This window comes from Channa argus, chromosome 9 (assembly GCF_033026475.1).
Source record: "Channa argus isolate prfri chromosome 9, Channa argus male v1.0, whole genome shotgun sequence".
Classification (NCBI taxonomy): Eukaryota; Metazoa; Chordata; class Actinopteri; order Anabantiformes; family Channidae; genus Channa; species Channa argus.
The window spans coordinates 17,740,007-17,765,868 of record NC_090205.1 but is presented as its reverse complement, the minus strand read 5'-3'; the positions used below and the strand labels follow the sequence as shown (position 1 = coordinate 17,765,868).

Sequence of the window (25,862 nt, the reverse complement as noted above, 5' to 3'; positions counted from 1 at the left end):
AGTTTATTGATCAGAGAGGAACACAAAGACTTCTTTCCACTACTTACTGCTCTGAACCTTTCATACTGACCATGTGCATTACATTAGAGCCCCAGTCTACACTCTTGAGAGGTCCGAGTAGGTTCTTTCTACTTCATCATCATCATCATTTCATGTATTATTATTATTATTATTATTATTATTAATATTATGTGTTATTGTCCTTGTGTGAAATAACAGATCACCCTTAACATTACACTTACAACTTCAAGGGTGGATTATTATTAACGTGGCTTACAGACATCTGCTAATTTACTTCACAGAAATTTGGCATATGCTGTATTTAGATTTTTTTTTTACAACAATTTTGAAAATAAACATTAGGTCAGGCAATTTTCTGTCCTTTTAACATGGAGCCCATGTTTACAGTAAAAACAGTTTACTAGCAGCTCAAAATTAATATAATAATATTAATTTTTTCCCCTTAATAAATGAATGTCTGAGAAAATGGAACATGTCTGCTTTCTGCCAGAGGAGCCCACAAAGTGAGGGCAGGTGTAGCACTCCTGTGCTGAAAGTATGAGTCAAACAGAGATATGATCTAGATGGGAACAAACAACAACTGACAGGTAGGTAAATAGAGGAATCTGAAGATGAAAAGATACAGTTTGGGGTCTGTTCAGACTTTACACTTCTCGGTTTTGCTACCGCCTTCAGGCAGCTTTGATTTTGTGTGTGTGTGCGGCATGTGTATGCGTGTATGTGAATGTGTGTGCAATACACAGATTAAAGAAGTAAGGGGGTGAGGAAGAATGCTCTGACATTTAGAGGCTTCAACAAGCTCTGGCGCCCACCTGTTCATAGACAAAGACTGTGGAAGAACAAACACCATTCATTACATTGCAAACCAAGGAAAGACATTAAGGTGGTACAGTATGGTGCTGAGGTTCTGGCTGCAAAGTCAATTACTTGAAATGATTCTTAATGTACAGTTACAGGATTTGAAATAATGTGCACAGACTTCTGCACCGATCCTCCCCAGAATTTTAGTGTAAAGTCCCAAGCTTAACTACTGTCATGTGTCATCTGTTGATCTTATCAGTTTACTACTTGATCCACTTCTGTGCTTATGGGTTTAGAGTTTATTGTGCAAAGCCAATGTCACTATGGTCACAGTCACCAGAATTCAAATGCAGTGGTAGCAAAGCTATGACACACTAATGGTCTTGTTTTTAATTTAAAAACAGGCTTTTTTATGTTTTTCAAAAGATTCAATCACTGTAATTGTCTCACAATAAAATCTTTTAATTACAAGTAAGATACAGTTTGTATGTTTTGAAGAAAACTATAATAACAGCGTGTCTGACTTCTTGTTTCAAAACTCACGAAGCAGGCAAGGCGGTAAAATAATTTCTTTAATACAGAGAAACCCATGCCTTAAAAATATACATTTTATTCTTCACAGCAATGTGTCTTCATGTAATGTCACTGATGTCGAAAAACGCGGCTGAACAATCCTCCAACATCCTTCACCACATTTGGAGAAATTACCAAAGAATTGTAATGAATGTGCATCTTTTTGATAAATAAATCACATACTGTAGGACATAAAAATACACAACCTATGCAAATACCTGAGAGCCCTCATTTCAGAAAGTTGTTATCAATATCAGAGATATCAGATCAGTCAGCACACTCTTCTGGATTATTTCCACATTCAGTGACAAAATATACACCAATTATATATTATTTCCTAAAAAATACAATTCACCTGAACCCTATCTTTTACATTTGTGTAAACATTTTTAAACTTCAGAAAATAAACACACATTTCACAAAACAGTTTGCATTAACAATTTAGCAGAAAAATAGACATTTAGCACACTCACTGTTAAAATGTACAAAAATTCCCGCAATTGGAAACTACACCAATGATTCAGATTTTCAAGTAAACTCCTCATTCACAAGGAAGGGTAGACTTTTTTTGTTCTTGTTGTTCATATGGCTGCTTCAGCTAAATAGTTTGTGTACAACAAATAAAAATGGAGAAAATAATATTAACATATTATTTCCATTTCAATTTATTTCATTCTGGCCAGTTCACTGTTATTCCCTTTGCAGGGGATTCACAAAAACATATGGGTAGCATTAATATATGTTATACCATAGGACAATTTAAAGGATATGTTCTTTTAGAAGGACCCCTGTATACACAGGTAAGGCATTCAGATAATAAATATGTACAGGGATAATAGCCTATAATAGAGGAATGTGTAGAGTTGATATCACAGCTGCAAGGTGTAAACAATTTCCAGTGCCAATACTTTACAGACAGTATGTTTTTTTTATGCCAGCTGGGCACCAGTTGCACATAAGAGAAGCAACACGTAACAGAGGAAAAGCTGCCTTTTCATCACAAGTAGATACTGAACATACAAAGTAGATCACTGAGTTTAACGTTAGAGAGTAACCAGCTGATTACCGAGCTGTGTAAAATCTATTAATGCCAAATTCTTTGTGAGTATTGATACAATAAAAAAGGACACATTCATCAAACAACATAGCAAAAACCTGCATTGTTCCTGTAAAGCAAGACCTGTGTTCTGTTAGTGATGGTTTCACACTCTACGCTGTAATGTAAAAATACACAATGATGTCATTTTGGTTTCTTTTTACAGATGATGGACAAGAAATTCAGAGGTGAAAATCCCACGTTCACCTTTTTACGTTTTGCATACACAAGCTTTTAAAATTAGAGCGGATTTACATAAGTGACTTGAATTACGACAGTTTTGGGGTGCCTTCATAGTACTACTATGTGGAAACCACAATCCTTTTACTTGTCTGTCTCATGTTTGATTGTCAACATTATGGCAACGCAGAGGGAGATTCAGATAGCAAGCAAAAGTTAAAGACATTACTGTGGTTTGTGCATCAGCTGGGTGTTTGTGAAGAGCAGAGAATGAAGATGCAGATTCAAACAGGATCAGGTTATTAATGCTACTGCCTCGAATTCCCATAATGCAGTACATTTTAGGGGTTCAGCTTCAGCTAAATATGTGCCAAGCCAACCTTTAAAGTACCAAGGACAAAGTGCCTCTGTGATGGTTCCCTGTGTTTGTCATGACATACAGACAGGATGAAAGCTGGCTCTTAAACAGACATATAAGAAAACATTTACTGTGCTAGAAAACAGCACCAATAATGCAGACGCTGGCTGACCCCATTCCCAAGCCCACAACAAATGCACAACATTTATACACACACACACACACACACACACACACTCAGCCTAAATCCCGCCAAAGTGTATTAGATTAGTAAGACCTAAAGGCCCAAAGCATAAAGTGAGGTACGACAGTGGTATTTATTCCCATAAAGCATCACACTCCACCAGAGTAGTCAAAAGGTCTCTATTGTCAGGTTAAGACGAGAACAGTTACTTTACAACCTTCTGCCATTTTAGCGTCAGTGTGTACATCTAACAGTGTCAAAGATAAGGATTTCAACTGTGTTCTGCCTACAGAATGCGCACAACTCAATGCCAGAGACACCAGGATCTAATATATCCTTATATGAGCAACCAGGAATCCAAACAAACAACCAGTTATTTGTGTAGAGAGTGCATTAGCTGGGCAGCTTAAAAAAGAAAGAGATGAGAAAAAAAGGGCTATGACTAAACTTCTGAGGGTCAGAGGGTTCACAAGAACCATTAGGCTAAACTCTGTTTCCTTTTTGTTTTCCTTTTACTGGCATTTTGCATCATGATCAATATTTCCGCCATTCAAGCGCAAACTGAACAGAGGCTGAATAATTACAATAAAAAAAATATGTTTCAATACAAGCAGTAAGTAAGGTCTCAAAATTACTGTAAATACAAACATTTTTTTTACATGCATGACAATGTAAACTATACTTTTTAAACATATTTCATTGATTGTTTTTGAAGTTATTAATAATGTACAGGATTGTTTTTCAACATGACACAATGTACAAACAACAGTGTGAGTTAAAATGGCAAAAAGGCTCGATTCGTGATAGGAGACAGCAGTATGTTGAAAGTTATGAAGACCAAGATCACATCAACGTAACATTACAAAGTTTGTTTAAAAGTAGTTGTTACAATCTAGCTATCTTTGTAGTTTTTGTCATCTAAAACAATCTAAATTTGGTATTTAAATAAGATATTATATGAATTAATGAAATGACGTAACATTTAGTTACATAGTTTGTAAACATTGTCAGAAAATGCAAGTTGCAAAAGTTTTTAATTGTGGCTACTGATACAATTATTTACTGCTTGTATTCAAACTACAGTCAAAACCTTCAAGTTCTCTAAATTTACTGTGGATTTACAGTATCAGGATTTAAGGTTAAATTGTATGCTGTTGCGTTCATTATGTGGATAGACTAATGTTACTTATAGTAGTTACCATTTAACTACTGCAGTCTAAGTAGTAATGTATTGGCACAAAATCTAATAAATCCCAAATCGATTGCAGTGAGAACACACAGAAACAGATGTTCACACCTTCATGTGTGTATACAGACATTACCTGGAGTTTTCTTCTGCCTTACCAGTACTGTTGGTGTAAGTCATGGCTTTCAGTCTTGCTGAACTTAAACCTGCTTTACTTTTAGCCACAGGAACATGTTCCAATATTTCAATGCATTCATCGAGTCTTAAGAGTGAAAACATGTTAGGAACAAAAACACGACAAAAGACAAGCACAAAAGAAGACACTTCCAAATGGGACTAAAATTAAAAACTGACAGCTGCTCTGTTATACATTTAATAAACTTTTTAGGAGAAAAAAAAACTTATCTTCCTTCCTTTACATTTAATTACTAATTAAATGTGTAGAAAATGTTTCTTTGGCCCATACCTTCATATGATTGTTAAACTAGTAAGATTCACAATAAGTAGCTTAAAAAGAAGTCTGTGATTGTGCTACACTTGTCTACAGTGCCATTCAACTTTGCAGTCTCAAGTCTGGGGAAAAGGACGGACATCAGGCTATTGCTCCTTTCCCTTCTTTGTCTTTCTTTTATTTTCTGCTAATCCTATTACTGGAAGGTGTGTTCACCGCGGACTATGTGAGAGGAGAACTCATAGCGATCTTTACTGCGGTGACCACAGATGTTGCACTCCAGTGGATCTCTGTATCCATGGCAACCCATGTGAATGGTGTACATGACGTGGTCCAGGAAGAGCACCCGACAGTGCTCGCACTGGAAGGCTCGCAACTGCTGACCCTCTCGTCCAAATACCCGCACCCCTTCCTGGCTCGTAGGCCTCTCTGTGGCAACTCGCACTGTCCCAGTCCCTATTCCTACCCCGCTTTTTGATGACGCTTCTGTCACCCGCTCACCTGAATAAACTACTGCAGGACTTGCTCGAGACCTGAGGCCAGGAGGGAGGTTGCTCCCATGGTAGCCCTGCCTCTCCTGAGGGCTGCTGCGAGCTGAGTCAGCAGAGTCCACTCCGCTGTTGCTGGCAGATTCCTCTTGCCCTGGGTGGGGTGCTTTGCCCTGCCTGGCTAAAGCAGTGGGGCCGTTTGAGGTGGGATGGCTGTGAAAGTCATGGGGCTGAGTTGGGTGTGATGGCATCGAGTCACAGTTCCCTGTTCGTTGGCCCAGTGGCAAGACATGGTGAAAGAGGGGGTTGACCATGGGCACCACATCAGCCATAGAGAGGGGGGGGCCTGGATGGTGGACTAGGGGCCGAATGGTGTCTGATCCAAGGTACGTGATGGCATTGCCGATGGGCTGGTCCATCAACTGGGCCTGCATGAGTTCCGCCTGCTTTTCATACTTAAGGCCCATCTCATAGGTTACATCGGGATAGTTGTAGCGAAGCATCTTTTCACCTGCAGGAAGGGAAGTTGCACCATGACTTAGTTGAATAAATTAATTTCAGAAATAGATTTCAAACAATTTCAAACAACACATAAAAAAGGTAGATATGACTGGTTGAAACCACTCGTAATTTTAGCTACAACCAAGAGGGATGAATAATATGCACAATTATGAACATGGCTTGGCTTTACAAAATTTCTTTTGTAGCCAGTAATGGCCTATCTTGTTGATATTTCTGCGCTATTTTTTTTAATTCATATTTTGTTCTTGATGCTTTGTGTGTATGAGTTTAATGGGGTGGAAAACCCCATCCATCTACTTCTGCACTCTTTAACCCCTCCAGAACAGGGATGCGGTGAGCTGTTTTCTCTCGATAACAGAAGTGCCAAAGTTACAGGTGTACCTAACCACAGAGTGAAAAACATTTCCTTGACTCTCTCTCAACCGCTTGCTCTAGCTTGCTTAATCTATTTTGCTAATACTGTGGCAAATAAAATCAAATTCTGAAAGAAAAAAAAAATCTCTGCTGATAAGCAGGGCAGGGCTACTGTGTGATCTTACAGAATACTGAGTGGTGCAACGCTGAAAAGTAAAAACAAAACCTAATGCAAAATAAGTACTAAAATAAAGTTCAGTAATAAACATTCTATCAGTGTAAAAGAAGAATCCGTTATAGAGTGTAATACATGATTAATGCATTGTAAGACACATACAAAGCAATCATGGAATCCACATTACTCAGCAAGTATCTGCTTGGACAAATAGTATTGTATGTCCCTTTCGTGCCAATAAGATAAATCCACTGAAATGCTGCACAAGTCTGGTTCGACTTGCAGTACAAACCCATATTAATCATGATGGGACTTGACAGCATAATTGTTGCTTCTATGGTAGTCCATCAGTGCAGAACAAGATACAAGAACTAATTTTCAACCACTAACTCTACTTCAAAGCCATGAAAAGAAAATGGAACGTTTAAAATCAAACGACTGCAAAACACTGACTAAAGTACATGAAGCCATCGACAGCACGCCTGGGTCTGAAATACCCACCCACAAATTTCTGAGGTGTGGTGCTCTTCCTCTTGCCAACGTTGCTGTGCAGTCTTTCGATAACGGGCGGCCGATCAAAGGTAGCCACAGTGTTGGCCTCTGCCATGGGCCTCGGCTCTTTAGGAAACTCACCTTAAAGGTTAAGAAGGGGAGGGGGAAAGGAAGTGCACGAAGGCATATGGGTGTTAAACAGAGTGACTCCAAGTCAGAAAAAGTCCGATTACTAAAATAAACGTTTAGGTGATGTAAAAATCGAAGGTAAATCAGAATGTAATCTTTTCAGCTGTTGATATCATTTTAAAATTACAACCTGAAATGAACTTATCTCATAGGAAATGTTGTTTTAATGTATTATTTTATTGGTAATAAACATAAATAACAAAAGCTGTAAAAATGAAATAAAAAATGTGTATATTGTTACTCACTACATCATCATTTCACTCTCTCACTGCTGCTTTACAATAGTTTCTTTGACCAACATTAATAAATCCAAGGAATTAACAATTAGCATGTCTACTTCAGAGTGTACATATTAATACAGATTTCCTAGTGTGAGAGACACATTTATTCTGCGTTTTATTACAGTGTACTGCAGTTTCCATCGCATTTAAGGCAACTTTCATTTTCATGGTTTCAGTTTAAGTAGCACCATTTACCTGTGTAAGTGCCACTGTTAGCGGTATGGTCCAGGCCGATCCCTTGCAGGTAACTATGGCAGCGCTCCTTGTGTTCTTCCAGGGACGTGCGCTGTTTGTAACTCCGACCACAGTAGTTACACTTATGTGGTTTGCCAACTAAAAGTTAAAATATTCAAGGAAGAGCATGTTAATTTCATTGACTGCTCCACAGACAGAGAAAGTGGGTAGTGCCAATGATGTAACGTAACCTGCCACAGTGCAGTAATACTGCACTGTGGCAGGTAGTAATACTGTGAACAGTCACTAGCTCAAAGAAACCAGAAGCCAGCCTATGAGATCATGGATGTTCCACTACTACTGTGAGGATTCCACTGTTGCCAGACAAAAAGATGACTTGTGGGCGACTGAGGTACTTGCACCATGAGGTCTGCATTTAAAAACTCTTTGAAACACACAGCTAACTCCCACTGCTAGGGCACAGCATGACAGAATAGCGAAGATGATCATGCATCCCATGGTGACGGTAGGAAACCAACTCCAATGTTAAACTGTTATGGAGGTGGAGGTGAGGTGGAGTGTGATTCATTGTGCCATTTCTATTTCATTCAATTCCTTCCTACCAAGACAAGTGGAAACATGATGAGAGATTTGTTCTTTCTCAGTCAAGCCACCAGCCCATCTAGCCTTGCTTTACCACTTCAAGGATGGCTCAACACATAAATGGATTAGTGAAAATAATAAATGCATTATGATTTGAAAATAATGATAAATCGTATGTGTGACAAATACCGCCAAAAAAAAAATACTGCAAAAAAAAAAAAATACAAAAAAAAAATACAAAAAACATTTTCAGTGAATTCCACTTTATTATAAAAGACATTATCCTCCATCTGACCATGATGGAATCATAAAAGCTTAAATATAGACCAATAATTGTTAAGTCACCAGTGTCACAAACTTTTCCATTTTCTTTAATTATTGCAACATATGGCATTACAGTGAAATCTTACACAAGGTGACACCTCTGAGGAAGTACGTCTGTGTCCTGTTGATGGAGTATTCTCAAAACTAATGTAATGACTCATAAAGGAACTCGGTGAGTGAATTGTAGGCCACACAAGCATACCAACGTGACCCAAACGCTGAAACATGTAGTAAGGCATCACTAGCATAACGGTGACAGCTAGAAGAAATGTGCTGATGATCTAGTGCTCTTCGGACTGTGAGAACAGAGAAACTAAATGTGTTTCAGTCTGAGGTATAAAGGGCAGAAACACATTTACACACATGCACAGTCACACCTAGAGGTATGTGATAGGTTATATTGGTAGGTTATATGTCAACGTAAGTTACTCATCCATCACAGAGAATTAGGAAAGCAACCTTTGTTTTCTTTAATAAGTCAGTTTACTCAGAAGTAAAATGCTTTTAGCTATAAATGTTACGCTTTCCTCCATCGACTATTTCTTAATGATCTGTGGAGTAAAACCCACTTGTTACAGAATGACATGGGCAGTCATGGCCAATCTTACCTCAGCAGGCACTTTTAGAGAATGAATCATATAAAATGATAATCGGTTTTCTGCTGTATCTGTCATTCAGTCTACAAATGACATTGTATCGGCAGAACTTGAAACTACGCTTCTTTATCTTTTTTTCTGAGTATGAACATATACAAAACATGGTTGCTAATCACAAAGGGTTTCAATATTAATAAATGTGGGTAGGTGTACCTGCAGGGTCATTGCAGTAATATTCATTCTGGGTAGTGAAAGAATAAATTCTAAATCAAATGTCATCATGGAAATTATTTTCTTTGCTGCTTTCCACCCGTGAAACTAAAAGAGTGGAGCGTGCACATATCTATACTCTCTTTGTCACACACACACACACTCAGTCACACACACACACACACACACACACACACACACACACACACACACACACACCATAACTGTTTTATATTTATATAACCACCCACACATGGCCTTGTGCAGATGTTGGATGGATCTGAAGAATTCACCTTTCAGCTGCTATTCTTATTTATGCAAATGGTCTACACTTTGCACTCAGACTCACTTGACTTGGCAGGGACTTCCTTGAATTTTATATTCTGTACAATTCTCTGCTTCTTGGACCATGATTTTTCAACATTTTCCCTAACTCTAACAGTGCCTCCATGAAAAATATCAAGTTTCAGCATTTAACCTGGCTTTAGCGGTGACAGCCACATGCTACACACATTTGTTCAGCCATACTTTACCATCTCTCTCTTGTCTTTCATTTTTTCTTTGCCTGACCTCTCTTTATATGATTTATTTCCCTCTCTTGACTACACCTGTTCTTGCTGGCAGAGCACCAAATCAACACTGCCAGGTTTGCAGCACTCAGACACAGAATAGTAAGTCCCTGTATGCAAACAGACACAACTTAGCAAAATCAAATTCCTCACTAAATGACTAGAGGAAGGTGGTTGTACCGTACTACTCATTGTTTCACAGGAAAAAGAGGGTTGGAGAACATGACAAACAAATGCAGCTTAACTTTATAGAAAGTGAAGATAGAAAAAATGGTCATGGTTTATAGTGGCAGACATATCAGATAGTATTGTAAAATGTGTAAATCATCAGTATCTGCACAACAACTTGCCAAAGAAAAGCAACCACACAAAATATACCCAAACACATGGCCGCACAACCAAACCATTACCACCCTTACCTACAAAAGAAAATGTATGAGCCACCAGCACAGGTAGTAATGGAAGTATTGTCTACCTTAATTTCAAAGGCGAAACAGAGAGGAGAGCACATCCTCTCCGATAAGAAAGTGGGTTACACTTGAGAAAGGCAGCCAGCACTTCCCATGTATTTCTCAACAGACAGATAGTTTCCTCCTTAGCAATTCAAGCAGCTGAGGAACAACATGTCCTTGGTACCTAACCACAAAGCACTCACAGTGCTGCCTATAACACATAGAAAAATAAAAATAAAAAAACATTGCATCTATCTACCAACAATACAAGACACAGAGTCACCAACCACCATACAGTATATGACTACTGTAGTTATGCTGGCTCTTATAAGAGCAGACACAGTCCCTCAAAGCTTTAGAAGAAAGACATATATCAGGAGAAAATTAAGAGGTGCTTACTGTACAAAACCTGTACAGATTTTGTTTTGAATAATGGAAAAACTTGTGGATCAGCATTATGTGGAAGCAGGGCTTTTAAATTCTTCCTGTATGTATGAGCATACTTTGGTTTCCGAAGATATATTATAGTACTCCTGAGATAATTGGTTTCTGGAAGGACAAATGCAGACTGGGGTGATGAAGTACACAATAGCAGTGCCAGAGAATATGGACATGACCCAAACATAATATGAGGAGAAATTTATTTAGTAAAGGTCTGTCCCGAATATTTAACTCTTTAAAAATAAATATAGTTAATCCCACTATTAAAAGTATCAGGATTTTTTTTTCCCCAGATATCTGAAGCACTTCTGACTAATGAAGTCCCTTTTGGGTAACAGAGGGGAACGAGTAAAAAGGGAAGAGGAGAGTGTGATGAGGACTCTTACCAGCATGAGTGCGTAAATGACCAGTGAGGGCATCGCGCCGCCGGCAGGCATAACTGCAGAAGGGGCATTTGAAGGGTTTTTCGCCCGTGTGTAACTTAATGTGTCGCAGCAGATTTCCCTTCTGGGTGAACGAGACGCCACACTGGTTGCACTGGAACGGCCTGTCACCTGATAGAGGCAGGCACAGGAAGTCAATACCGTGCTCATTGTGGAAGATGTTTTTAGAAAGTATGAACAACCCTGCAAAGTGTTTTTGTGTCTGTAACTGAACTCTTACCTTTTCTGTTTTTGTAAATGACAGCTGACTTTGTCTTCTTATGTACTGGAACCACTAACTGCTGATAGCTACTTTATAATTTCGAATGGAAATATCACGCCTGTCAAATTGTCCTCACATGACATCTGACTTCTTGAAGTACTTTTAATTGCTGACTGAAGAAAAATTTTTTCCAATCAATTTATCATTACAATAATAACAATTTAATAAGTCAAGTGTTTGCCAAGAATTCAGAAATTATTAAGGATAAAGTAAACTAAATTAAGTAAAGTTGCTGTTTTAGAAAAGACTGAAAAAAATCTGCCAACCTGTTATAAATTGGAATAAGATGAATTTTCACTAATTAAACTCAACTGAGTTCCGAAGACAATTTTGATTTTAAAAGAACTCACTTGCCTTGTGATAAATCATATGTCTTGTTCTAATTGCTTATCTTTTGATCCGCAGTCAGATGGAAATGGAAATGCAATCCAAATGCTGTGACAACCAGAGCAGTCATGGCGTCAGTTGGAACAGGTTGAGGGGGATTCCAGGGATATTTTTTTCCCTGATAATAATTCCATGTCTAAGCTATTGTCTTTCAAAAAAAAAAAAAAAAAAAACTACATACAATCGAAAAGCTTTACACACCCACTGTCAAGGAAAACAAATGCTTTCTGACTCACTCTAAAGACAGGGAATCGTACACACTCCCCCGAAAAAACCTGATTATTAACGCTCAAAGGTGCTCCTACAAACTGTGATAATCATACCAGGTAGCTTTTTGACACATGGCCGCACTTAATGTTTTACCCTCTTCTTGGAAGTACACAAATCCGTACCATTTGGTTGTCGACCTGCATCTGTTGTCACATTAGGCCCCGATAATCCATCCTGTGTGTTACTGGGGCTGCCAGTCATGGATTCATCCAGTGCTACTCCTTCCTCCCCTGTTTGGCCCATTTCTTCAAGTGCTGGGCTTCTGTTTTCAGCTTCCTCTGCTGTGTCTTCCTCTTGCTTAATTGTCAGTTCTGTAAATCATGGGAAACGCAATGATTTAAGATTCCAAAATTGATTAATTTAACCAATGTCTTCACTGCAATAGGTCTTTTTCAAAACCAAGCATTTTTACATTCAACCTGTCTGGTCTGTCTAGTGTTATCAACATAGACTACACTTAAAGATCTGCATTAATTTGCAAAGGTTTGGAGACATACCAGGTTAAAAGCCAGGTTTTTTTACAACTTAGTGTCATGGCCAACGTTGTCTTCTTTTGACAAAAGTATAAAAAAAACAAAAAAAAACTTTTTTTAGTGGAAACAGATCTCTTCAAACTGATGTAAATATTGAAAAAATATAAAAGTGACAATAGGTGACTGCATAAAGGTCTCTTTAATTTTCTTTTAAGCTCTTTAATGTAACTCATCTAAATCATCACTGGTGCAGCCACTTAGTTTCCCAAATAAAAGAATGTATTAAATAAAGACCCACTGTGTGCAGTGAATATGCTTTAAGGATTGTAGTATAAGTAGACTGGCATCTGGAAGGTCCAGTTAAGGGTGAATCATTATCCTGCCCAAATACTACACCATCAAATCAAAAGAACCCTCCAGTCAACTCCGTAAAAAGTGCTTTAAAAAGCTAAAGTCAGGAAATGGATACAAGAAAATTCTTCATTCATTAAATATCTCTTGGAGTACAGGTAAATCTATCCATTAAGAAATGTGACGAATATGGCTTCCGATTAACCGTACAAGAAGGCTAATAGAAGAATCCACCGTAACACCTATGACTTCTGTGAACACAAGCTTCAGCAGCTGAGATGGGCAAGACTTTAGACTGTATATATACTTGTAATAATAAAAGGTGAAAACTTTCAAGTGGGGTAATTGCATTTCTTTTCCACTGTCAATCATTAAATGGGCACATGAAAGGGGAATCCTAGCAACTTAACAGCTCAAGTCATAGACAGCATTGGGATGGACTGATTTAATAAAAAGAAAGAGAAGGAGAAACAGGCTGGTCTGGTTCCTGGCTGTCCCTGGGGAGAAAGGGAGTGTCAGATGCCGGGTTGCTTAGAACTAGCAATGGGAGACTAGCTGGATGGCAAGGCCAAAAGATTGTATAGCTGTGTGTGTGTGTGTGTGTGTGTGTGTGTGTGTGTGTGTGTGTGTGTGTGTAGGGGGGGGCTGTTGTGGCGGGAAACTATTCACCACCTACTCACTCTATACTCAAGTTATAACTCACCAGCAATTAGTGAATACACAAAAATACTAATCCTGCAGAAAGCAACACGCATGAAATGAATAAAACTTAATCCAACTTCATTCACCTCCAATCCTGGTGGGTATATTATTTAACTCATACTTCTCTTATTCTGAATAAACCACATGACTTCGTCTACTATAGTAGAGCTGACCTTGCTCACACTTCAGCTGTGACAGAAGACTTCCAAGAAGCGTAAGTCATGAGACAGCAAATCCTCTGAGCATCTTACACAAAGTAAATCTGCTATAGGTTAAGATGCTTGTGAAATGGGGTTTTAGGGATGGTGCTTAAAAAAGTCAAAAACTAACTGAACCCGATGATCCTGTTTCGGGATTTACAGGGGAAATAAGTCCAGAACGTATGTGTTTGTTTCTTCAAAGCCTCCATGATTGCATTTATTCACTGTCCCTTCAGAGCATTGAGGCCTTTGGAGCATCCATTAAATTCTCAGAAGGTAATAAAGGAAATTCAGAAATGTAGGTAATATTACCTTTTTATAGGCTACTGAGTGAAATTTCCACAAAGCAACTCTATTGTTTAAACTGATATTGTATGTCTCCAATGCCACAGTTTGTACAGAACACTTATCCCAATACCCATATTCTGATCGAGCCTTGTCTTCAACAGCTGTATCCTGGCAACACGGAGCAAACCTGAATGTCCTTACTATTCAGCTCCTTGCATCTTTACATCTGTCTCTCCAGTGTGCCAGAGTCGAATGCATAGAGTGGTCAGATGAGAATACACTCTAAATTGGTTGCTACAAAAAAAGCAGCTCTGGAAATCATTGAGAGGCAGTGCTGGTATAATTCCACCCTTCTTCCAGATACAGTGTAGTGTGAGTTTTCCATATTCCACAGAAAATCAATGGCAAAGATCACAAATGATTCACAGGTTGAATGAAAACAATACATCAATATGAAGAAGACATTGTAATTGTCTTGCCATCCAAACTGTAATCTAGTCCAAAGGGTGTAATTCTATGCCTTTACCTTTTATACCAGACTGTTCACAAACACCAGGGCAGCTGCTGTTGGGTTATGTTCTACTTTGCAAGTTAAAAGTCTTGCACTGAAATTTGACAGTGCTTCATGTGCATTTTCAATGGGTGATATGACATATCCTATCTTTTGAAACAAAACCTCAAATGGCAAATCGTGTTAAGCAACTTCCAGAATGACAACAGCTCTTTTCGGTGAAGAGTACTGTATCTCCCTGTGAAAACCATCACGCAGGCCACCTCCCTGCATCTCTCAACTTGTGGGAAACAAGCCGCCCTTTTCTCACTCATCTCCCATCTCACACTTAGTTTCCCCTTTTCTTGCTGTGCTGATTCACAGTGACATTGCTAAAGCTAATCTGAAGCATCAGGTCAATACCCTGAAAGGAACCAAGCAACACTTCTCACCAAGTGCAATGTAGAACAACAAGAGCCATGTTGAACAACAAGGTGCAATGTGGCACAACATTTTGTACTAAAGCTGATTATGTGGCAATTACAGCTTCTTACAGTAACAAATGTTCAGTGATATGTATTCTGTAAAGCCTCTAATTCTTTATTAGAGACAGAATTAATTTCTGTTGCTTTGTAGTTTACCCTTTTTCCTTCACTTCACTCCCACACAATTTAGACACACTAGTCACTGACCCAATATTAAGGTGTATTTCAAAGTAAAACATCTTCAGTAGTTTACGGGAAATATAGCTATCTAAGGCTGTTTAATCAAAAGTAACATAAAACAGAAAAAAAAAAACCAGCAGAAAGTGTTACAGCAATACATGTGTTTGAAAGGAGAAGCTGAGTGTGTACATACTGTAGCTATTCTGGCAGACCACACATGTGTAAATATTGATTGAGCACGTACCACTGGGGGAATTAGGACCCTGAGGAACTGTTTCTCCATTAGGTGTTGACATATCTGCCAACATGCTCGAGTTCTGCTTACCAGGAGAGCATTGGCCGTTACCTGGGAGACAAACAGAAACACAGCAGTCTTCAATTTGATGCACAATACTGTAGCCAAACAGAAAATAATGCACAAAAGTCCCAATTTGGTGTTTTGGCCTTTATGCAACCGTGTAAGGATTAAGATTCAAACACAACTTTTTTCCGAGACTGATCATTCATACCACCCCCAGTGTGAGGAATAGATTTGGTCCACGCATTTTTCAAAAGAAAAGACTGAAGTTTATTAGGTTTTTAGCTAAGACAGTTCATATTGTATACAGATGTCTGTTGTAAAGTATCCTATGTCAGATTAAGCGCAATTTCATCCCTGTCATATCTCTTTCTGAGCCTAACCCTAATGGTCACTATAGAGATCACACTACAAAGTGCAGTAAATTTAACTAAACTGTCTTTATGCACCTATGGGATCCTAATGTCCAGCAATTGTGGATCAGATTGCATCCTCTCAGCAGCCTGTACAGAACTTCTGCTATGGATAGCCCTGTGTCCACTCAAAGGAATTGCAAACCAAGCCCTTATCCCCTTACACCCTGGCCCCATTAGGGTCACTTAAACAATATAGTGGCAACAGGCAAACACCCCTGCTGACCCAGGTGTCAGATCCCTTAGGAGACACACACTAAGCCATTATTCATCACCTTGAGAAGTTTCTGCTGACTACTGACTGCTGCAAAAGAATCGACATTATGCATTTTGATGATGCAGGACTGCCTCATCTTTTGAAAACTGATAGCTGTAGCTGAGTAAGTTTTAGTAAAAATCAAAAGCCCACAATAACTGCTACATATAAAACTGCCACAAAGCAGGCCTTGTTACAATTTGTCGCTATTGAAAGTGTCGGCAATGATCCCTCATAAATGAAAAAGAAACTTCGGAGCTCTTCATGTTGTGACAGCTCCTCTAAGTATGACAACCTCTTCTGTATTATTGTTCCATTGTAGTGGCAGCCCCATTGAGTGGGGCATACTGGGAGACGCTGTCCATTACACAATCCCTGGGCCTGGGCTCAGGTTGCACCGGTTGGGGTTGGAGAAAATCTCAGGTGACCGACGCTGGCTATCCCTTGGCAATGCTGTCCTGGAGACAGGAGTGGCCCAGATTTGTCATGAAGGATTTTCCATTACTGTAGCAGACAGTGACAGACATCTGGCCACACTGTGGCCAGGCTGCCTCAGACTGGACTTGTCTGGATACAATACAATACAATGTACAACTGTGTACAAGACTTTTACATTCCCTCATTTAATGGCAAAAAAATTAAACCAACATTTTATATATGCAATATAATATTTACTGAACATTCAGCTACTTCGTCATAAGAAGTAACAGAAATGTTCAAAGAGTGTATAAAAAGAAAGTTATAGTAAAACATTTAAGTTATTTCAGTGAAAATGTTTGAATTCCCCCTTTTAAATATTCTCTGCTAAGTTCTATGTCCTGTCTTTGCCTATATAACCTCCCCCCAGCCTTTTGGGGTACCTGATGAGCCGCATTTGTGTAATTTCCAGCCCATTCTTCAGGGCACTGTTCCAAGACTACCTCACTGCTTGGTTGGCCTTCTCCGAATGTATCCACAGGTTTTCAATCATATTTTGTTCTGAAAACTGGAAAGGCAATGCAAAAACATTCTTCTTATTCCTTCCATTCCTTTAAACATTCCTAAGGTAACTGCTTTGTGCTTTTGAAGATAGTTTTGCTGAAGGATCCACTGCTTCTTAACTTTTTAGATTTTTGACTAATGGGAAGATGCTTCAGTTTAAATTCTTCTAATGCTGGGATGCATTCAGTCTTTCACATTATGCAGAGATGCAGTGCCTGATGCAGACATACAGCTACAAATCGTCAAAAAGCTACCACCATGTTTGACTGTGGGAGTAGTGTCCTCTACTCAGGAAAAAGTGTTTTCTCGCCACACATACCTGTTTGTATTATGACCAAATATTTCAACTTTGCTCTCATCCGACCACATAATGTTTTTGTGTTCTTCACACGCTCCTACTGAATACTCCAAGCATTGCTGCATTATATCTAAAAGTAAGCGATTGCTTTTTCCATACTTTTTTGTCAAACAATCCGGACTTGTGCACACTACACTTGTCTTTAGAGATGTGGACCTTTGTATTCAGACTAAACAGAGACTTGCAAATTTAATGTGCAAGCCAAATTTACCGCACTTTACCACACCTCATAGGTGCTAAAGGTCCTTTTTAAAGATCACACATGATTTTACATATTCTACTGTGAATGCTTGGCAGTAAAAATGACATAATCAATGACGTTACATAATTGCCTTTGAAGTGATGACATCATCGATGACATCCTTTTGCCATTTCAATGTACGGGGATGCAAACTTTCTCAACTGTAATTGCTAAAAAATTAAAAGCCTCAAGGTAAATTCTTTCATACCTTATCAATATGGTTTATAAGGTGCCAAGTGCCCTGGGCTTTAAGTGATCCAAGGAAGAAGTCATAATTATGTTTGTCTGTTGCTTTAAATGGTCACATACAGCCCCATAAAAACGAAGTACATGTATTTCACCTTTGAAATAGCCTTTGATGTTGGTAAACTTTACTGACAGACTACAAACCTGAATAGGGTTAAAAATGCACACACACACACACACACACACACACACACACACACACACACACACACACACACACACACACACACACACACACACACACACACACACACACACACACACACGCCGTACACGCAAGATTGAATGGAATGATTAGATGTTTTGCGTTGGTGCCCCGCATTTGCTGAGTCAATCCTGAACGAACAGTAAGATCTGGATATCAGTCAACATTTGCGGAGGGAAAGGTATATTGAGTAATACACTGAATTGGGATAATTTAATGTATGGAAAGGAACCAATGTGTACACACGAAAGATGTAGGTGTGAATAGTGCTGACATCATGATCACTCACATCAAATCTATCTAAATGTAAAGGACAGACAACCTATTAGGATCTAATAACAGACCATACAGTTTTGAGGCTTAACAAGTGTTTTCCAAAAAGCCATTTCAGTATTGTGTATGGTCAGTACATGAGCATGACAGGGCTTTGACAATAACAAAACCTCAATCAAGCTCCATTTTCCTTGATAAAATGGCAGAAATGAATAACTTTAACAGAAAATTGCTCAACAGCGCATATGTCTACCCTCTGAATACAGTACTATTCTTTTCCAGAGTGACAAAGTCCTCCATTCTGTCTTGCTGGACTGGACACACACTGTATGGAAGCTGGTTTTTCCTGTCAAACCCCAAAGTTTCCTTAAGATGGATTCATAACACACAGATAAGCACAAAGAAACCAACACATCGGTGACTCAGGAAATAAAACTAATTTAAAGATAGACAAATAAAATAATTCATTCACTTACCCTTATCAGATATCATCATATATATAAATCATTGGAAGGCTATGCTAAACTTAATTTCGCAACAAATCAAAACAGTATATATATCTTTATTTCACAAGCTAGTAAGCCCTAGAGTGCACTGTTGCATTGCATTTGTGATACGCATTTACCCAATGAGGGAAACCTGATACAGTCCACATGTGCTGATAATCTTCAGGGTGGATCTCAAGAGATAAGTGAAAACAGTAAAGACTTCACAGTACAGTCCAGGTACTGAACAACTTTGTGATGCGCTTTAACGCTGCAGTATCAATGGACGTTGTTTGAATATTGTTGCGCAGCATGTACACCAGAGCATAGTTGTAAGTGCAGCATTATCCTTGTGGTTAATGTACTTCAGATGATTTCTAACAGACAAAAGTTGTAATAATTTAACTTGCTTCTGGAAGATCAGGCTATATTTAAAGCATTATTGCCCTAAAACAGAAACACATACGCACACGCACAGACACAGACACACACACACACACACACACACACACACACACACACACACACACACACACACACCTGGATGCTGGGTGAATTTGTACTTTCAGTACCACTACCTTAGAATATAATTTGTTGAATAAGGTTAGAAAATGAGTACTATAAATGACTTTTCCTGGGATTATTGTGCAGGAACATTAGCAAGTAAGTGAAATGTAAATGTTTTTTTTTTTTTTTTTTTTTTTTACTGATTGTCAAATATTCATATAGTTTATGCTTTCCTGATTTAAAAAGTCTCAATGGCAGCAAGTATACAACTACATTACATATATTACTTAACTTTAGAAAGTAATAACAGTAATTTCTTGGTAAGATTGCATATTATTAGGTGCGTCATCAATTTGGTATATTTACTGATTAGTTTCCTTTTTTATTTAATTTTTTATTGTTTACATTACATCATGCTATAATGTATTTGTATTGTAGTTGTATACTGTAGTAAATTATTATATAGCTTTTATAGTATTAATTATTGCGGTAATTGTCCCTTTCCCCCCCTTTTTTTTTTAAAAAGTGTTGGCACCCCACTTTAACATAAAGGTACATGATTGTGGTCATACTAATTGAACTGATTTGAAATTTATGTACTAAAGCCTGAGAAAAAACCACAGGAGGGAATTAGGATGAGTTTCTGTAAAACCTTTCAACCACAAATAACATGAATGTTTGGACTCTTGTATGAGGAACATACGTGAATGAGAAACATATTTTCTTTTCAAAACAGAGATGTGATTAAGCTTAAAAATATCTATCTATATACAATGAAAAATCACGCACAAAAGAGCAGAATTTTTTTTAAATGACTATCACAATGTTTAGCAGGGTGATAGAAGTATACAGACTTAATATGCAAGTAAAAAGTAAAAATGCAAGTAAAACATACTCCCTTGCAAGTGGAAATACTGCTTCAAATACTTTACTTAAGTTAAAGTACAAAAGCACATGCTTTAAAATTACATAAAGGTCCAGTCCAGATTTACTCTCTCAAACTTATCAAAATTATGGTACGGTTAAAGATATCTAGCAACACGGAGTGAAACATAAATTACACAGCTGGTAAAATATGAGCATATGTTAACCAATTTTAAAATAAATGTAGCGGAATAAAAGTAATCCAAATCTGACATATTCCAGTAAAAGTACTTTAAGATTGTGCTAAAGCACAGTACTTGAGAAAATGTACTTACCATCCCTATTGTTTGATATCTAGAGGCAATGAACATGTGAAATAATGTCGGCATGTGTGACAAATTACGATGATTGTATTTAGGATGTGTGTAAAAGATACAGAAAGTTCCATGCTGTGTGTGAAAACGTACAACTGTGAGAGTATGATAAACTATGAGTGAGAGAATGACAAAGATAGCTCTTGTGGTTACAAATAATAGGGTTGAGTGAGTGTTTATATGAAGGAAGGTTGGTTTTACCAGGAAGGCAGCTTAAATTCTTGATTCCTTATTATCAAACAGCGTTTTTAAAAACAAAGCTTATACCTGCTACTATTAACATTTGGAATGTTCATTTGAATGCTACTTGTAGCAGCATTCAAATTCAGTCACAGTGCATTTAAGGGCAGCATGTTATGTCAGTGCAGTAGCAAGGTGTTCCTTTACTTCTTCTTTCCGTGTTATGTTCTATACTATTCTGTAAGCTGACCAAGAATTGAAACCACAAATATTGTCAATCACATACAATTTTATAGTGTCAGGCTGTATGTCTCATACTACAATTCTGAGTCACAGAGACTGCAATCCTCACTTACATATAAACAACAATAGCATCTGTACCGTATATGAATATGTTATACTAGTAATCTCCCACACAGCAATTTTTGCCTCCATTTGTAGAACATATCATTTGTGACTCAACAACTTTGACCCTGTTTTACTTTTACAAGTTTAACTGCTTTTTTTTTGTTTGTTTTTCTGTTTTCTTGCTAGTCTGTCTTTTAATGATCCATACGGGCAACGTACAGTAAAACACTGTATAGACATTAGCTTTGAGCCAGCTAATAATATATGTACCAAATTTGGCAGCTCAGGCTCAAGGTTTAATTACGTAAAGCCCCCTCTAACTTTATGTCTCAACGGGTTCAAGAATTGGTGTCGTAAACAGCATTGATAGGTGTGACAGAATCATACGTAGCCTCATCAGCTCTTCAAACGCTGCCATTATTGTTTGTAAATAGTGCAACACTGCAAATGAAGCCTTGAATAACATCATGCTGATGTGTATTTGTTGTATGTGTTGCAGTGACTTCATATGCACTTGTGCTATCTTTAAAATTTTCCATCAGGTTTATTTTTTTTAAATATATATAGTTATTCTTTTTGATACACACCCCATACAAATGCTTCTCCTTTTTACACATGATATAATAAAAAGACTTTGTTTAAGAGAAATTCTATAATAGTTCATACATTTGATTATAAGGATTTAGTGTTGTGTTGTGCTGAGCGCAAGCGTACAATGATGTATGTAATACAGGTAAAATGTTTGACCTACATTTTTTCCACATAGTCAGCATTGCCTTACTAAGGTATTGTGCATTTTGTAACTGCATGGAAGCAGTAAGGATGCAAATGGCTGCACTCCACGAAGATGTGCATTTTCCACAGTTTCATGTTAATGGAACAGACTTTTATTTGTTCCATCATCCTTTCATAAGCGACCCACGGACGGACACAGAGAGGAAGAGCCTTCTTCTTCCACCCCCAGCCCTGCCCCGCCTGCCAAGTGTTCCTACAAGCACAAACCCCCGATGGAGACCTAAAAGTCCCTACTGAAGTCATCAACAACATGCTACCTGTTTTCAGATATGCATACTAAAGCAAAATACAAGGGGGGCAGGGAAGATATTCAAGAGACCTGCCCAAAGGAAACCAGCAAAGGGCAATGGAGCACCACAAAGTGCATATCCAGTATCTGCTGCATTCAACAGGATGTTACTAATGCATCGTTTTCTCTGTCTTTAAGGGGTGAACAGGAAAAAGGCTGCACTAGGGGAAAATCCCTTGAAATGTTTATAATGTTGTGATTGCAAAATGTTGTTTTCTTGTATCAGCATTGTATGAAAAAGTGGAAGTGATGTGAGTCTTAAAACAGGTTAATAACATCAACGTCACAAAGCAATAATACATACCACGAACTAAGTCATTATTGTCATTATCACCATCATCAGCACGACAAATGTCAGACCCATAATCCGATAAATTGTAACAATTCTGTCCTTGGTCATAAAGCACGGGTAAGTGAGTGTCAGTGTGCATTCAAGGTAATGTGTAAGCAATATGAGGACTTACTTGCACAGTAGCCATCAGGAGCCTCCATTTCAAGTGCTATGGGAGTGCTGCACGGAACCAAAAGAAAAACACTTACATTTCTGTGGCACAAAGGGTTTTTTGCACATATGATTTCCTATTAAAAAGTATGCAACAACAATGTGCACCTTCACGATAAAGCTTGCTCCACATCTTTTTATGCAAACACCACAAACTTGCTTTGAAATCATCATCAATACATTCATATCCACATTTATAGCCATTTAAAGCTGGTCTCTAAGTTTCTAATTAAAGCTGTAGCATATATTTAGCATATATTTAAGAGGTTAGCCCCTATATGAAATGTGTGAAAGGCCTTGTTTCAGTTCCACAACCTATATTAACATATATTCTTGACTGAACGGGGTTAAATTAAAGCTTAGGTGGTCACTCAATTCTGCATTCCAGTAAATGACACAACTGTGACACACATGGCATCGTTCATTGATATAGTCCCTCACTACGGTGACAGAGCAATAGTCGAACAACTTAAGAATACATTTAAAAAAGGGCTTAATTTATAACAAATATATTCAGACCTTATTATTCACTGGTAGATTGACACAATAATCAACAAAGTAAATACCATAAACTTCAAATGATATAGACTTTTAGACATCGTGTTTTTTTAAATGTTTACGGACATGTTAATTACTTGGTGTCTACAGGCCCCTTTAAAAGTTGCACATTACCTGTAGGTTTGTATTGCTTTTTAAGTGGTCTGACCTAATTTTGTGAATTGCAAACTACAGTTGGGTGCATCTTTATCAACTGACCCATTGTTACTGCTGAGTAGATGATTGTTAAAGTCAAGATCTCCTCTATGAAGTAAGTTCATTTTTGTTTTATGAATTTTTGAGTGTTTTGGTAAATATTGAACCTAATAACACACACAAAAAAGTGAGCACTGTCACACAGGACTAATGCATTCCTTCCTCAACGAACATGAGCCCTGTCATTAGAAGAAAAAATATCTACAGGCCAAATGCAGAATGCCCTACATCCTCATTAAGTTTCTTTTGGTTTAACTATTTTCATTTGCAGTTTACATATAGCAACAAAGATGACGGTAATGTAATCTGAAGTGTGCACACTAATGTGGGTCTCAACTGGATTAAACTTTTGGCCACTTTACAATCAGATCAAGTTGTTTAAGATCCTGGTTTCAGCTATGCCAAACTCCTTAACGGCTAAAGGTAAAAGTGAAATGTGAAAGCAAAACAAAAAAGTAACGCATTACAAATAACAAATAGGTGGATTCACATACTTGCCTTCAAGTGTCTCCCCTGTGCAAAATGTGTTAGTAGTTTCAGTCAAGGACAAAGGGAGGGGTGGTAGGTTGTCTCCACCTCCCTTTAAAGAAACAAAATGTAAAAAAAATTAGATGTCATCCAGTGACTTCTGATTTAGAAAGGAAAACAAAAAAATTAGGTCAGCAGGTTTCAACAACAGGCCAGTGAAAGGAAGACGAAAATGAATTTGAACAACTTCAGAAAAGCAGAGAAAAGTTTAGGAGGAGCGCATCTACAGTGTCCTACAGGTGACTGCTGCCGCGTCAAAGCCTCTTCTGCGCGCGTCCCGTCGTGTTTTCCACTTTAAAGGCGACACCAGCACCGTCCCATCGAGCTCGTCACTCACTTGATTCAGACTTGCCACATTTCACCAGAAGCCACGCACCTAATAGCTGAGACGCACGCAGTGAACTTTTACAGTATGAACGCCGAGGGGGAAGACTTAACCAGTTGGTAAGGGAAATAAAGAGGGATGGATCAAACTGGATCCACCGGTTCCTAAGGAATTAGCCATAGCGGCAGGGAGCAGCCAAGCTATTTTCACCAACCATGGGACTGGAAATCCGTGGGCAGGCGATGTTGAAAAGCTTTTGTGGAGGTGATTCAAGGTCTGACAGGTAGAGGCTCATGCGTTTTGATTGCTGGGAACGGGGGGGACAATGTGATGTAGTGGTAGATTAAACTGCTGCATGGCAACCACCATCTTCAAATGGCATTAACCGACGCTAGAAACAAACGAGCTGTCCATTAACGATATTAGTTAATAGAATGACTTTCATTTTCTCAATTCAGAGGCCTGTCACTTTTGAATCTGCTTTCCAGTAGGCAACTCTATTTTGCAGATGTACAGACACATTAAGCATTAAGAGGACAGGGAGCATTTACCTGACAAGGCAACAGAGCATCTCTGGAAATAACCATCAGCTGCGAAAACGGTCAAGCGAGTTTGGTTCTTATTGTGGCAACGCGCTGTGTTTCTCGTGTTAAGTGATTGTGGCTGCGTTGCCTGCATAGCTGGGAGCTGACTGACAGCTGCAATTCAACAGGTTATCCGATCACCGCAGTCTACAGCAGAGCCCGTCTGGCTGTCCATTCATCAGACAGACGCTCCTTGTCTGCCTTTGCTGCAGACATGCGCGTCCAGCAGCTCTGAAGCGTCTGATGCCTTTGATAGTCGAATGATATTGAATGGCAGCACGAAGGTTTGTTAAAGCAGGAATCCTATTCATGCGCTTACGCGTCTTTCGTTCTCTTGTGTATTTACCTTAAACACGTAGGAGTTTATATAATCCCATGAACTTGCACACTGATCCAGACTGAATGTCTCGGCTTGGAAAAGACTTCATTGCAGCCCGACATGCGCCACGCAGCGCGGACTGAAAGGTAGTTTGGTTCCGCAGCAGCAACAAAAGCAACAGTTGTTAAATCCACCACTGACTTCCGAGTTGCTATTCTGGGAAGTTGGTCTGACACAGAGAAACGGATCACAGAGTGTGGACCCTGTCTGCCTCTCAGCTCGGCAATCGATTAGGTTACAAGGGTCCTCTTAGTTCTGAGACTGCAGCCGGGTTATACACTCACTGGCCACTTTATTCGGTACACCTGTATAATCTAATGCAATTCAATACAGCAGCTGTGCCATGAAATCTACATTTACAAGGTTATCATTTCTCCGTTTTTAAATTGAACTGTAAGGAAAGTCATAATTCTGCTGTTTTTCTTAG

At 38.5% G+C, this 25,862-nt stretch overlaps 1 protein-coding gene across 11 annotated transcripts; it reads right to left on the bottom strand.

Annotated features, from left to right (window-relative positions):
* Positions 1–1,263: 1,263 nt before the first annotated feature.
* ikzf2 (IKAROS family zinc finger 2) lies at positions 1,264–25,542 on the bottom strand. Of its 11 annotated transcripts, none has more exons than XM_067516400.1 (9): positions 25,403–25,542; positions 24,114–24,199; positions 22,829–22,875; positions 15,496–15,597; positions 12,205–12,393; positions 11,107–11,274; positions 7,547–7,684; positions 6,891–7,022; positions 1,264–5,849 (listed from the first exon to the last, which is right to left on the bottom strand). In XM_067516400.1, the coding sequence occupies exons 3-9, from the start codon at positions 22,854–22,856 to the stop codon at positions 5,047–5,049; spliced, it is 1,560 nt and encodes a 519-aa protein (XP_067372501.1). In that variant the 5' UTR covers positions 22,857–22,875; positions 24,114–24,199; positions 25,403–25,542; the 3' UTR covers positions 1,264–5,046. The 11 variants fall into 11 exon arrangements, with proteins under 11 accessions (XP_067372501.1, XP_067372499.1, XP_067372495.1 ...); XM_067516398.1 differs by having other exon boundaries at positions 24,118–24,199; XM_067516394.1 differs by having other exon boundaries at positions 25,024–25,507.
* Positions 25,543–25,862: the final 320 nt, after the last annotated feature.